This window comes from Diadema antillarum, unplaced genomic scaffold (genome assembly GCF_040938485.1).
Source record: "Diadema antillarum isolate AM-2024a unplaced genomic scaffold, OU_Dant_1.0 seq00000222_RagTag, whole genome shotgun sequence".
Classification (NCBI taxonomy): Eukaryota; Metazoa; Echinodermata; class Echinoidea; order Diadematoida; family Diadematidae; genus Diadema; species Diadema antillarum.
In genome coordinates, this window is record NW_027271276.1 from 602,897 (window position 1) to 616,838 (window position 13,942).

The 13,942-nt window shown below is 38.5% G+C and overlaps 1 protein-coding gene across 1 annotated transcript in view; it reads right to left on the reverse strand.

The window, feature by feature from the left end:
• The window catches only part of LOC139729184 (zinc finger protein GLIS3-like), a 155,453-nt gene that overhangs the window by 21,529 nt on the left and 119,982 nt on the right, over positions 1-13,942 (reverse strand). The window contains exons 5-8 of the mRNA XM_071640116.1: positions 13,579-13,689; positions 11,170-11,338; positions 10,318-10,462; positions 8,758-8,914 (exon numbers count right to left, since the gene is read on the reverse strand). Of these exons, the coding sequence (XP_071496217.1) occupies positions 8,758-8,914; positions 10,318-10,462; positions 11,170-11,338; positions 13,579-13,689 (582 nt within the window). The remainder of the gene's footprint in view (positions 1-8,757; positions 8,915-10,317; positions 10,463-11,169; positions 11,339-13,578; positions 13,690-13,942) is intronic.

A 13,942-nucleotide genomic window follows, 5' to 3' on the forward strand; every position in this document is an offset into this window, starting at 1 on the left:
AGGTAAGAGATATATTATGACCAGATTTAATGCTCTGATGGTCCCCCATGTGATCACTCATTACAATGCTACAAAGGCCACATTTCTGTCTGACAAAACCAATCAAAATAATGTCTGAACACTGCGCGTTAAAGATAAACTTCGCCTGTCTTTTGCAGGGACTGTCAAGTATCCATTATAAGATGCCAGCTTTTGAAGCCACCAAATGCCAACCTTCCCCACAATGTATAAAGACTAACTGATTTTCAGATACTCTATGTTTAAAATTTACCTCAACCATCTTCCAAACAATAGGGCAACTCACACTTAGAGTGAACATCTCAACACCAGAAAAATCACATTTCAGTGAAATTGTGAAAGAAACTGTGCTAAAAGAAACAAAACGTCGCAAAAAAAAAATGCAGAGAAGGGGGTGACGTCTGTTTTTGTTTCTTTGTTTGTTTGTTTTAGATTTGGGATGAGTATGTTCACTGCAGAGTAATTACAATTTGTGTCACATGTTTTCTGCCTCCTACTCTCAGCTAAGGAACCTAAGATAATCAGCAAGCAGGGCAGACTATTTGTCAACATCACTTAACAGTTGAGATTTGTCCCCGGTGTCATGTACTTGCAATTTGTATGCTGCAAGATGACTGGAATGTTTTAACGTTGAAATTCACAATCTATGGAAAATCTGTTCATTCAGCTGCACTTTTGAGAGTATTTGAAAAGAATTAAAAAGATGAGCTAAAAATTATAGATAGCAAAAAAAACAAAACAAAACTTTGAGTTTTGAGATACCAGCCATCACTACTTTACATGTTATTCTTCTGACTGCTTCGAAGAGTCTAGTTACAGTTCCAGGAACAACTGGCAGATTACAGCAGCACATAACTCAAATATTTTTGTTCCACAGATAAAATCCTTCATCACCCCTTCAATTTTCTTTTTTTTTTCTTGTGCTTTGCCTACAAGTGGCCCAGTTCCATACCAATGATATCAATACTTAGAGCAAGGGGACAAAAAGGGAGTCAGGAGAGAGAGAAGGCAGCATAAAACAAGTTGAAGTACTAAAATTTCATTGACATTGGATACAGGTCAATGCCTGAAAGGAGAGACAATATTTCACAGCGCAAAGGAGAATTTGACAGAGTAATGCAGAGACTCAGGAGTAACTGTGTCATTGGTAGAAACTCGGGAAAAAAAATCAAAGATTGAGAGAAGGGGAAGATGACTGCAACTCCATGATAAATGATAGATAGATCGAGAGAGAGAGAGAGGGAAAAAATTAAAGTAGATGGGGGTGAGAGAAGATGACCTCAATAAATGTGCACACCCACTCAAAAAGAATGCAAGATGGGTACGACTTCGGAACAAGTTGGCCAAACTGAATGCAGGTAGGACAGGATGTGGGAAGACAGGTGGCACAGAAAAAAAAAAAACAACCTCCTTTCCTCATTCGAAGCAAAAAATTTCTATACATGTGAAAGTTTGGTATTATGGGCACATTTGGATGTAGAAAATTTGAAATAGAAACCATAATATATTCTGAAGATGGAAAGTTACTTGATTGAATGATTTAGTGTTTAAAAAAAGCTACTTGATAAAAGTTAGAAGTCAACAATATCAACAACAGGAAGTGGTATCTATGGCCCTCATTTTTCAAGTCATTTGTTCAGTAATACTGTCTCTCTGAGATTCTGGTTAATGCTGATATTCCCCCTGTTCAGACACAAGCCAATTTATACCAAAACTCGATAAAGAAACGACGTATAAAGAATCATCGTATAGCCGACAGACCGTTCAGAAGCCAATTTCGATTATTCCGGAAAAACGTTGTATAGATGTGCAGTTTCTCACTGCGCATGTTGTTATGGTCTTGAGTGACAGTTACAAAGTCACCTTTCGTGTGCGCTCCCATTAAGCCACGCCCAGTTATACTTTTCTATGGTCGCCATACGTTCAGACGCACAATGGACACGATGGAATGCTGATTCGTTATCAAGTTCTAGTTCGAAACTATGCTCTGACCATAATGTCGCCATACATCGTTTCGTTTGTCAGCGTTAAGACGTATAAATTCATCGTATTTTACATTTACAAGCCAACAATACATGCTAAACTTGTCAGATCAAATCAGCTGTCAAGAGGGACATGTGTAGGAACAGTGGGAACAGGTATTGTTACCAAATAATGAATGTAACTTCATCACAGAGGGCACACAGCCACCATTAGAATAACCTTTATAACCTGCATCTGAGGCTGAACATGAAATAACAAAAGTGATTGAGCTTAAAGGGACTGTACAGTACTAGTTGATGTGGGAATTCATGTTTTGAACATTCCTAAGTGAGATAATGAGAAACCTCTTATGAAAATATGAAAGAGCATGTACTTTTAAGAAGGATTCAGCATTTATTTGATGAAAATTGGTTTTCAAATGGCTGAGATATCCAAAAAAGCGATAATAATAAAAGGCGACAGGCCACGCCTTTTATTAGGATCTCTTTGTTTCACCTTGTTTTTGGATATCTCAGCCATTTCAAAACCGATTTTCATCGAATAAACTTTTGAAACCCCTTAGAATTGCATGCTCTTTGACATCTCATATAGTGGTTTCTGAATATCTCGCAAAATGTTAAAAGCTAAATCCTCACCTCAACCAGAACTGTACACACCCTTTAAAAACCACAACAATAACTGTTGACACCTGGTAATATGCTATGGCTGACACAGTATCTTTTACACATCATCATAATACTGGAATTCTATCCATAATCCCTTGTAATGATACACTGACGTGTAGCATTGCTTCATCAGTAATTGCATACAGGGCGTGAGTGTTTTATTTTCTTTTTATGAACAGTTATCCTATTCAACCCCAAAATGGAGAAGGGGGCCTATCTATTTACAATCAAACAATGGCTCTCAAAACAGATATTTATCACTTGTCAGGAGAGACTACTGCAGAAGATGGATGGCAGAAATTTTTCTAAGGTCAAAACCTTAAGTTATTTTTGCACCCCCCCCCCCCAAAAAAAAAGGGGGGGGGGAGGGGTTAGAAAATTGCTTGTATCTCCAACTTTATTCAATTACAACTTTATCTATTCTTCTGTACCAGAAGCAGTTTCATACCTTCCAGTGGGAAGTTCAGGCACGGGAATAAAATAACACACTGGTTTGCACACTTTGTGAGATATTGGTGGTGTTATTGAATTAGATCAGAAAGTTTTATTACCCCCTTCTTTCTATTTAGGAAAACATGATCCTTACAATCTCTCCTGTTTGTTCTTTTTTTGCGGGATCGACCTGGCACTTTCAGTGTTTAGTTTTCATCATATGTGCATGCTTTTTCTCATATTGAAATCATTCACAGTCGATGCTGGCTGGATCTGCCACTTTTAATAAAAGGATGAGTGAATGAAGGAGTGAATGAATGAAGGAGTGACTGATTGTATGAAAGAATGAATGTATGTATGAATGATTGCATGAATGAATGAATGAATGACTGTATGAATGAATGACTGAATGAATGATTGTATGAATGAATGATTGTATGAATGAATGAATGAATGAATGATTGTATGAATGAATGAATGATTGTATGAATGAATGAATGAAAGAATGAATGAATGATCGTATGAATGAATGAATGATCGTATGAATGAATAAATGATTGTATGAATGAATGAATGAATGAATGAATGAATGATCATATGAATGAATGAATGATCGTATGAATGAATGAATGATTGTATGAATGAATGAATGAATGAATGATTCTATGAGTGAATGAAAACATCGAAGAATGACTGCAATATAAGAGGATGTTTGGTTAATATGATAACCCTCCACGGTATCTTACACAAGACCCAGGATATTTAGTCAACCTTTCAACAGGAACCCTATTCCCCCATCATTTGATCATAAGAAAAAAGGACTGTCATTTCTCATTGTCATATTTTTTTCAAGAGCAGCTCAGAAAAAAAAAATAGAAACAAGTCAAAAGGCATTAGAAAGAACCTGAAAGGCATTAGAAAGAACCTAAAAGATGAATGCAAGAGGTATTAAGCAGAGGGGTGAGGGTTGAGGTGTGAGTTTTCTTCAATTTTGTCTCCCTCAACAAATGAAATTTGTAAAATCGCAACTGCTGATCTATGATTTTCACAAATATGGCACAAAATTTTTGTCTCCCTCTACAAATTTCATTGGCAGAGGGAGACAAAATTGAAGAAAACTTACACCTAAACCTAAAAGATGTAAGAATCAGCAAGGGCTGCTGCATCCCATATGATAAAATATTCTCGCAACTTTACTATGGTTTATTCCGTCAGGGTTTTAGTTTCATTTTTATCTTTTTTGGGGGGGCTAAATCTAAACCTATATGAAGACATTCCTCCCCTTCTGCCAATGATAATTCTTTATATCAGAAACTCTTAAACCTTACAGAGCAGTCTGTTTTATGTGAACATGTTACAAAAATGTGAATAACATATGACATATATATACATATTACTACAAAACCTGAAACATTAATGGCATGAAACTTTCGCAAATTGCCGCAGGCACTCAATGCATTGTGTAAACAAAACTTCTCACATACATTTTACTTTCATGAATCTTAGGTCCTCACAAAATTTGCAAAACTTTCATGCATGTGAAATTTTCTGATTTTACAGAAGATCAATCATATCTGTATGAGGGTAAAAATCAGGGATTTGATTCTACTTCTTTTCTACTGAAAAACTAGCTTTGATGTGGATTATATCTTTAATCTCTGCTCCCTGATTTGCAAAAAAAAAAAGGAAGAAAAAAACTATACAGAAAAAAATTCGACACAAAAGAAGACCTACATTTGACTTTGAGATGATCACATATGCAGTGTAAATATCTTGGAGGGAAATACTGTTCTAACTGTACATGGACACAAAAGAAATGTTTCACCCCGAGGATATGACACCTGTCTGATGAATCCAGTGTTATAACTGAAAAGTCGTTTTCAAGCGCTACAAGATGCATTGTCTGCGACTGACAACAGATACAACAGTCTCATCATTCTTTGCCTCATCCCATTCTTCAGCCTCTCTTCTCTCTCTCAAACTAACTCCAAAGTGACTATGTGGTGCGCATATAATGCCACCGTCTGTGTTCTATGTCCCGGTATCAAGAGGCAACAATCGCGGCTTTAAAGCTCGTCTGCATGAATGGGATCCACGAGTCACGAACAAGGGGATCGCCTGGATCACGGCCGAAAAGAGAAAACTCTTGAAGAGCCACAACCCCATCAATTCAGCTCAGCTCCTATTCAGTCAGCTTCCCTCCAAAAGTGGATACGGAGTTCAAAATCCGTGTCGCCAACTCAGGTGTGAGGAGGTGTAGCAAGCACGACCCTGAAGAACCTGAATGAGGTGATACCTGGGTTACCGATAATCGGGTCGAAAGCATCTTCAACTTCACATTTGACTATGAATGCCATCAAAAGAACCTCCATAGGGTGGCCGATGACATTGATACGGCACAAAGGTGACATACGGGTATTAAGAAGCAAAAGAGAGAGAAAGGGGAACGGGCGTCTGGAGAAAAGAAACTCAACTCAATTCAACTCGGCAGTCATCTGCCTAATCAGCTGGAAAGGGACGTGCTCAGAATCACGTATCAAATTGACGTCAGATCACGACTAGATATGAAATGCGTGTGTGTCGATAAGTGAAGCCCAGACAGTGACTTGATGGTGTATTAGGTTAATGAAAACGACAAACAGTAGACACTGTAGTCAATAGTTACAATCAGCACTACTGTGGAAAACAATGCTACGAGAACATCTCTCCATGCCCACCTAACAAAAGTCATTTCTAAGTAATCAAACAAAGAGATCAATACTCAGCTTCAATGAATCCAAATAGGATTCATTTTCTTGTTTAACAGAATAACAATTCAGTTAGGTTTGCTCTCATCAGCTTAATTTATCCATTTCACTGCACAAAATAAATAGATGTTTTTACAGATCATACACAGATTGTTAATGCTTCTAGGAGCATTAAAAACAAATAATTTTGGGGATAAAACATTTCTTTTCCTGGAATAACATAGCAGTAGCATTCAGTTCAGCAGCAGAATACCACAATTAACCGCAGACCCTGGCAACTCTCAAAACTCATTAAAAAAGATGCTACAAACTCAGCTACCGACTATTTTGGGGAGGGGATTAGGGTTAACTCTTGCATGCTCTGAGTGCCAGCTGGAACTGCGAACCTCACAGCGCTGTGTACACTGTCCTAAGTCCCTGGTACAGGAAAGGTTAATCTAATATTCCATTTCACTCCACATTTGGGTTTACTTCAGATAAGAAGTTATTTGAAGTTTCAGGGCTTCAGAATGTATCACCCAATACTGATTACAATCATAAATGATAAATGAGCTGAGGGAATGACCACATCAGCTTGATACTGCAAAATTAAGCTTGTGCACCAAAAGGGAAAGAAAAATCACAAAAATCAATGTCTTTGAATGAGCAAAAAAGGGTAATATCTACTATGTATCTGTTGCAAGACAATGGCCTTCTCCCGTGTGAATCTGAGATATTGCTGGTACCAGATGTATGCTACGATGGTTTGGTATGGTTTGATTTGGTCCAATTTGGCTTGGTTTGGTTTAGTTTGATTTGGTAGTTTAGTTTGGTTTGGATTGGTATGATTTGGTTCAGATTGGCTTGATTTAGAGAGGTGATAACACAACAGATTTCCAATGCTTAGCTGGGAAATCTGTTAAGTACAGGGCTTTATGGTTTGATTTGGTCGAGGATGGCTTGGTTTGGTTTGATTTGATTTGATTTGGTTTTGTATGGTTTGGTTTAGTTTGATTTGGTAGTTTGGTTTGGTTTGGATTGGTTTGGATTGGCATGGATTGGTCTAGATTGGTATGGATTGGTATTGATTAGTATGATTTGGTTCAGTTTGGCTTGATTTGGCGAGATATCACAAGAGATATCTGATGTCTGGCTGGGAAATCTGTCACGTACACCCAACAACGGGTATTGTGTGCCATGCCACACTCCCTTTCAATCCACTACTTACCTTGGTCTTTCTCCTGCTAGTTCATAATTCATTTTGCCCCTTCAACCAGCCTCTTTTCAAAGAGTCTTTTGCTTTGCTTCTCCCTTCTTCTAGTTTTTTTTGTTCCCATCCCATCTTTGACCCCGCTTTCTGTTCTGCCACGTGCATGTTGCTAGTGATATCAATTGTTTTCTGCATTGCTTCATATTCTCAGGTCTCCCCCCCCCCCCCCGAAAAAAAGGAGGGATTTAAGCCGTCTGAATGGGGAACAAGTTGTCAGCCATTGAAGTACGAGACTTAAATGTCTCAGATTCACATCCCTTCAGACATTCTATGCAGCCTGTGAGTTACAAGAATGAATCTACCTTGTCTCAGTTTAGTTCTTTTCTTCTTTTCAAAGACAATTCTTTCAAAATCTCCTCTTCTTAGGGGTCTACATGTTTGACTTTTTCTTTCTCATCATTTTAAGATTAATCCCTCGTGAGAAAGGTGGGAAAAATTCAAGACTTTTCATGCCACAATTCACACGCATAATGACATAAAGATAAATGTAGAAATAGAAAGAAAAACTATAATCGCTGTATTCTGGTCTCTTGTTAGACTTGTCTGAAGGAATATGAACAGAAGAGTTTTAGGCCTCTTCATTGAATGCAAGCTGTCACAATCACAATTAAGAATCTGAAGGTTTCACAGCCGATAGATTTTATGACCATCTTTTACATTTAGCTGTGGCAATTCACATGTACGACATGTAGACACTACCTGAGGTATTTGCGGTCACGGATATTGCTTGATATTCACAACCACTAAATTCTACCTTAGACAATTTTAGCATAACAAACTCTGACTTAATGATAATGATTATGAAAGACATTTTTTTTTTGGTTTCCTCTCCAGACAGCTTTGATGATTTCACACAAAACTGACGTACTATTACTCCTGCCCACACTAAAACAAGGACAAATACTGATCATACAGGTATCAGCCCAATTGCTTTTAGTTGATAAATGTAATACGGTGAAATCAAACAAATTTCACTTTCACTTCGAATTTTCCAACTCACTACAAAGTTCAGGATTGGACATGAAAAACATTATTGCCATTGCAATGATACCTCCAATCTCCATTCTGCAAATGTAATCATCATCATCATCACCAGCTCTGACAAAATCATTCCCAACTTCCAACGGCTATATGTATTACAATTTATGTGGCACACCATCTCCAATCTCCAATTTCCATCACTATCTTCAATGCACACTGTTTCTATTCTGTTTCCATCATTACCTTTAATGCACTGTTTCCAATTTCCAATTTTCATCACCACCTTTAATGCACTTTCTTCAATTTCCAATTTCTATCACTGTTCCCAATGTACATCATCATCAAATTCTAATACCTAATACTGTTTCCAATGCATACTTTCTCCAATTTGAAAATCTCAAATTGCAATTACCAAATTCAAACAGCATTATCAACTCTAGTCTCAAACACCAATCTCCAATTTCCATCAGCATCAATGTGCCCGTCATCTCCTTTGTCTACCCCTTCTCCATCCCCTCCTTCCCCCCCCCCCCAATTTTCAAACTGCATTCCCAACTCCAGTCTCAAACATCAATCTCCAATTTCCACCACCATCTGTGTGCCCACCATCTCCTCCCTCTACCCCTTTCCCCTCCCCCTACATCCTCATCCTCTCCCCTCCCCCCCCCCTCCTTCCTTCCACCTGATCTGGATGCACTGCCTCACCTGGAGTGTGTATTGCAGGGGGCCTTGGCTTGAGAGGAATGTTGCTGAAACCGGAGGGTATCCTCCGGGGCGGGAGGGCTGGCGGGAATGTTCTTCTTGTTGTCAGCATCGCGGGATGAGCAGGGAAGTTCCTCCTATGATTGTTGCAGGTGAACAAGGTTATGACATAACACAATGACTTTTATTACTGGTGGCAGCATTACATTGAGGAAGTTTGAGGACTTTGTATCATAGAGGAAGGGATGGATGAGGTGCATCATGTTCAAGAGATTCTCTTCAACATGAGTACAGAGTATCCTTCTTCATCGTTCTCCATTATATCTTGTATCAGAGTCTCTTGCTCACACACTGCTTTTTATGTGGGATGACTTGCACGGACCGATACCAGCCACTGCTTAAGAGGGAGCCCCACTTAAACTTGAGTAAACGTTGTCTCCCGACTTCTCCCAAGTATGCAGAGGCCTCCATAGAGCCTTCAGCATTCTGCATACCACCACTGGGCCTTCGGCAGATATAGGGTGCATTGTACCTCATAACATGGCAAACAATTCTCCACTTTTGAATTTTCTGTTGTACTCGACCACACATAACATAATACCATCTCATCAGAATCCCACCATATCATGATACATCAAATGCTCTATTCTGTTTATCTTTTGTTGTTCATTTAAGAGCAACGGAATACTTAAAGTTGCAGCACTACAAGAACATGTAATTGGAAGTAAATTGAGCAGTCATGCAGTTGAGTAAAATCTCAAAAATAATTCCTGTCATTATCGAGAAAGATGATGATACTACCACCAACAGTATTTCATAAACTTTGCTCTTGAGGACTGCATATGTGACCCGCTACAACAAAAGGATCCCAAAGTTGGGGGAGGTTAATTTTCTGAAAATGACATGACATTAGGGTATTCCCTTGCTCTTCCACTTTAATTTCCTATATAACACGACTCTGTGCTCAGTTGCAGAGATTTCGCTGATTTTATTAGAGCATGTCAAGTGGTTTAGGAAATCAGCGATTCAAGAAAAGCGCCTTCGAAGTTTCCCTCCTGACACAATCATGATCACGAGGTCACCTCTTGAAAATGGAAGGTATGCTCTCAGCAACCTCCGTGATGTTCATTCAAGCTTAGCATCAGCGACCAATCAGTAACCACGATGCCGCACACTGACCAATGAGATCACTCCCTCATTGCTAGGGATGGAGTCTATCTGTGGTGCTAAATCCAAATCTTCAGACATGTTTCTATTCCGTTGAAAGTCGGAGAATCATGGCCTAGAAAAACACTAACTTCTTTCCATTCCTTGATCATTTAGCTTTCAAATTTTGGCAGATGACAGATGACACATTAGACTACAAAATTATTCAAAAAACAGAAATCCGATGATTTTGACCGATTTTGATAATCTGACTTCAAATTTAATTTTCTCCGTTCAGCCTTTTTTGTGGCAGGTCACATATTCTATCTATATAGATCTTTCATTTGGACCAGTTACCATTCCTGGCAGACCAAATCAGCCCCAAAGCTCTCACCTCTCCTGCTGGATTTCTAGAGACTGTGTGGTGGCAATGTTGTGCGGACTTCCCTGCAGACTGTGCACCGGTGAGGCGTGGTTGCTATAGCTGTTCACACCCGTCGCCGTGTCGCTCCTGCTTGAATGCCCACTTGAATACATTCCTGAACAGAGATAGAAGCAATATCATATCATCTACTCATATCATCACTCATCCAACAAAAAGAGACTAAAGAACCCCACATGATTTGAAGCTGTTGTGTGATTCCTTCTTGTGAGATGCATTGGACACCAATTACCACAAAAATATTCCAGCGGTAATATATACTACTAAATATATACTAGTAAAATATATACTACTATTAAATATATGAAGAATTGTTCACAAAAACCGATAAGTCCATATTTGCCAAATGGAGATATTTGCGATCAAAGGTCAAGAAAAATAAAGAGAATAATAAGAAATTTTTTGCTTCTTTTGACCATAACTTCAAAAATTTACCTTTATATGTAGTGACCAATATATCATTTGAAAGGTATTATTTTGCACTTTATGACAGAGACCTTACTTCAAAATCTTCAAAAATGGACTTATTGGTTTTTGCGAACAAACTCTTCATATGACTAAAATATATACCACTAAAATTTATACTACTAAAATATATACTACTAAATATAAGAAATATTCCAGCGCTATATCCATACTACTAAAAATCATTCATTACATTTTTTTTTTTTTTGTGGGGGGGGGGGGGGGGGGGGAGAAAAAAAAAAGCAATTATCCTCCATTCTAATAAAATGATGCTGACTTTCATCTAACACTATCACGATGAAAGGGAGGATATGCCATTCCAACACTGAAACCACTTACCTGGATACATGTCAGATGAAGTACCAGTCATAGATGAGTGGGGTGACCGTCCCAGCCGGCTATCACTAAGCTCTAGCGGGCTATCGCCATGACTTAAAGGATGCAGGGGTTGTATCGTCAGACACTCCCCAAGAATATCGCCGTGAAGAAATTCTTCCCTTGTCCGTATCTGTAAGAGAGGCAAGTTTTGAAACGGGAAAATTTATGGAATAATTTGCATTGGTGGTTTGTTTTCATGTTTTTATCTATTTTCTTGTTTATAACGTGGTATCATGGTATCATCAGGTTTTATAAACATTCAAGGTTGAAATCTATTGCCTGAACTAAGAGAGGGTCAAAATTAACTTCAAAGCAACACTTGAGAAGGTAACAAAAAAGTAGTGGGAAGAGTGGCAGTCCAAAAACCTGGAGTTTTCTTCCCATTCTGAACTTACATCACTTGCATATTCAGCTCCAAACCACACATGAAGATCCCATCTTTAAAGTATGATTTTTTTTTTTAAACCTTTGCCTATGAAAAACTTACTAGTGAAAAAAAAAAGAATTATGCATTTAAACTTTTTCGAACATAGGCACAAGATATGGTTACTTTCATTTATATCCCATACATGTTTGCAGATTGTGGACCAGGTATGTGTGATATGCATGCGTTACCAACCATTATTGTTAATACAAAGTGGATGATTTTGGTGAAGGGTTTTTCCACCAGCTGAAATGATGACTCCAAAATTCCAAGTCTGTTTGATTGTTTCAAATTGGGACTTTGCCAGCACAAATGGGGAGCACTTTTCTGCCTAATCAAATTTCCTCCCGAAGTGAAAATTTATGGGTCGGGTGACCTTGCTTTTTTTAGACAAATTTCCAGCACAGAAAAGGTGTTCAGAAATTATCTAGGATATTCATTAAATGCATTAAGCAATAACTATATATGGAAACTAGACAGAAGCATGAACAATACATAATCTCCACCTGCTGTGGGATGCACAATGGCGGAAGAACCACAGTGGTAGCTAAAATGTCACGGAGTCATCTTCTTGGAAATGGTATCTATTATCGAAATAGGGATCTTCCTTTTTGAGGGAGATGAAGTTCTAGATTCCCAGTGGAGGCTCGGGAGGATGGATGGATTAACCCATCCACTACTAGAATCCGGCATCCCTGGAGACTGTGAACTAGACCTTCCTGCTTCCAGTAAGAGAGGGGTTATAGATGAGCATCCCTGCCCCTCATAGGCCCACCACAGTCTATCAACATGTGAGCCATTGTGCAATCTGACCCCGGAGTCAAAGGTTATCTTCAACAGTGAATTCCTTCAGCATGGTAAACAAGCAGCATTACCTCTGCTGTTCTTCCAGCTCCATGCTGCGAATGTCAGACGACTGCTGGTATTAGTGGTAGCGAGGTGTCATCAATTGTATCTTTATTAGTAAGATTCAAAATTGTCCCTCATCTTCAGACAAATTGATAACAATTTAAGTGAACTGCCAACTTGGCTGAAATGAATTCGCTTCTTCCAACCTTTACCTTGGAGATATCCCTGCTCATAACAAGTTTGCAAAATCACTTCTTTCAATTCCTTGGTCCATTTGAATTCAACAAAAACGTAATGTTCCACATTTGACCTTTCACTTCTTTTAGATAGATGTATCTTATTTTGGATAAGTCTCTGAATTAGCCATTCCAAACATTACTGTTGGGCTTGTTTAGTTGGATGCAGTACATGAATTGAATCACCTAATAAATGACTTAAAAGATTATCTGATAGCTCTCTTGCAGCTCTCCATTTTCTTCCTGTTCCATAGGTAAGTAGGTCAACACTTCCGATCACATCATTGTTTAGCTCTGTCCAGAAAATACAATGCCACCTTTGATGAAGGAATGGTTGGTACTCAAAGGGACATTCTTGTAAAAACTTGACAGTTATACATTTGTTACATGGAAGATATTTGCTGTAAATGTAAATGAAAGTGAGGCTTGCTACCATTGTATAAGAATCATTGTTTGGTTATTCAAATCATCTAGCAAACTTCAATTCCCTTAAAATTAGCAAGTACAATTTCCTTAAATGTCATTAGTGTTATTATCATTCTTCAATAATTTGTGCAAAAGATATGTATGTTTTCTTTCATTAATCTAAACAAAGGACAGCTACTGAAGATATGCATGCAAGTCAACAAGAGATTGGTTAGATAATGGCATTATCACTTCATCTAAGTAGAAAGAATTATGTAGGCCTAATCATCACCATCAGTGTTTCATGTACCTTAATTCCATAAACCCTCTAATCTTCTTGCAAATTTGTTCCACCTTTTAATTTTTTGTCTGATCGATTATTCTTTTTCTTATTAGAGCCAGTTCAAACATGGGGATCACGTCAGTTTTCGAGGTGCGGTTATTAAAGACACTCACCTTTTTTCTTGCCTGCTGCTCTTTGGCTGCATGTGCTTTGACGTGCTTCCTCAGCGAGCTGGGGTCCGTGTACCGCTTGGTGCACCCCGGTATTTGACAGGCGTAGGGTTTCTGCAGAAAGAACAACACGAGAGGGCCAGTAAGTTAAAGCAACCAACGATAAAAACAAAAAGTCATCATTTGAAGGCATCAATCTGCAGTGTATGGATTACCACAAAACTCCATCCCAGTGGCAGAATTTGATAAGAAGTTGATCGTTGGCTGGTGGCTGAAATGGACGTTGACAGCCACGGAGCAGAGGGAATAGATCGAGCTGTTACCTACCCCATGAGCGAATGAAAAATGCCATAAAGGTATCTTGTGA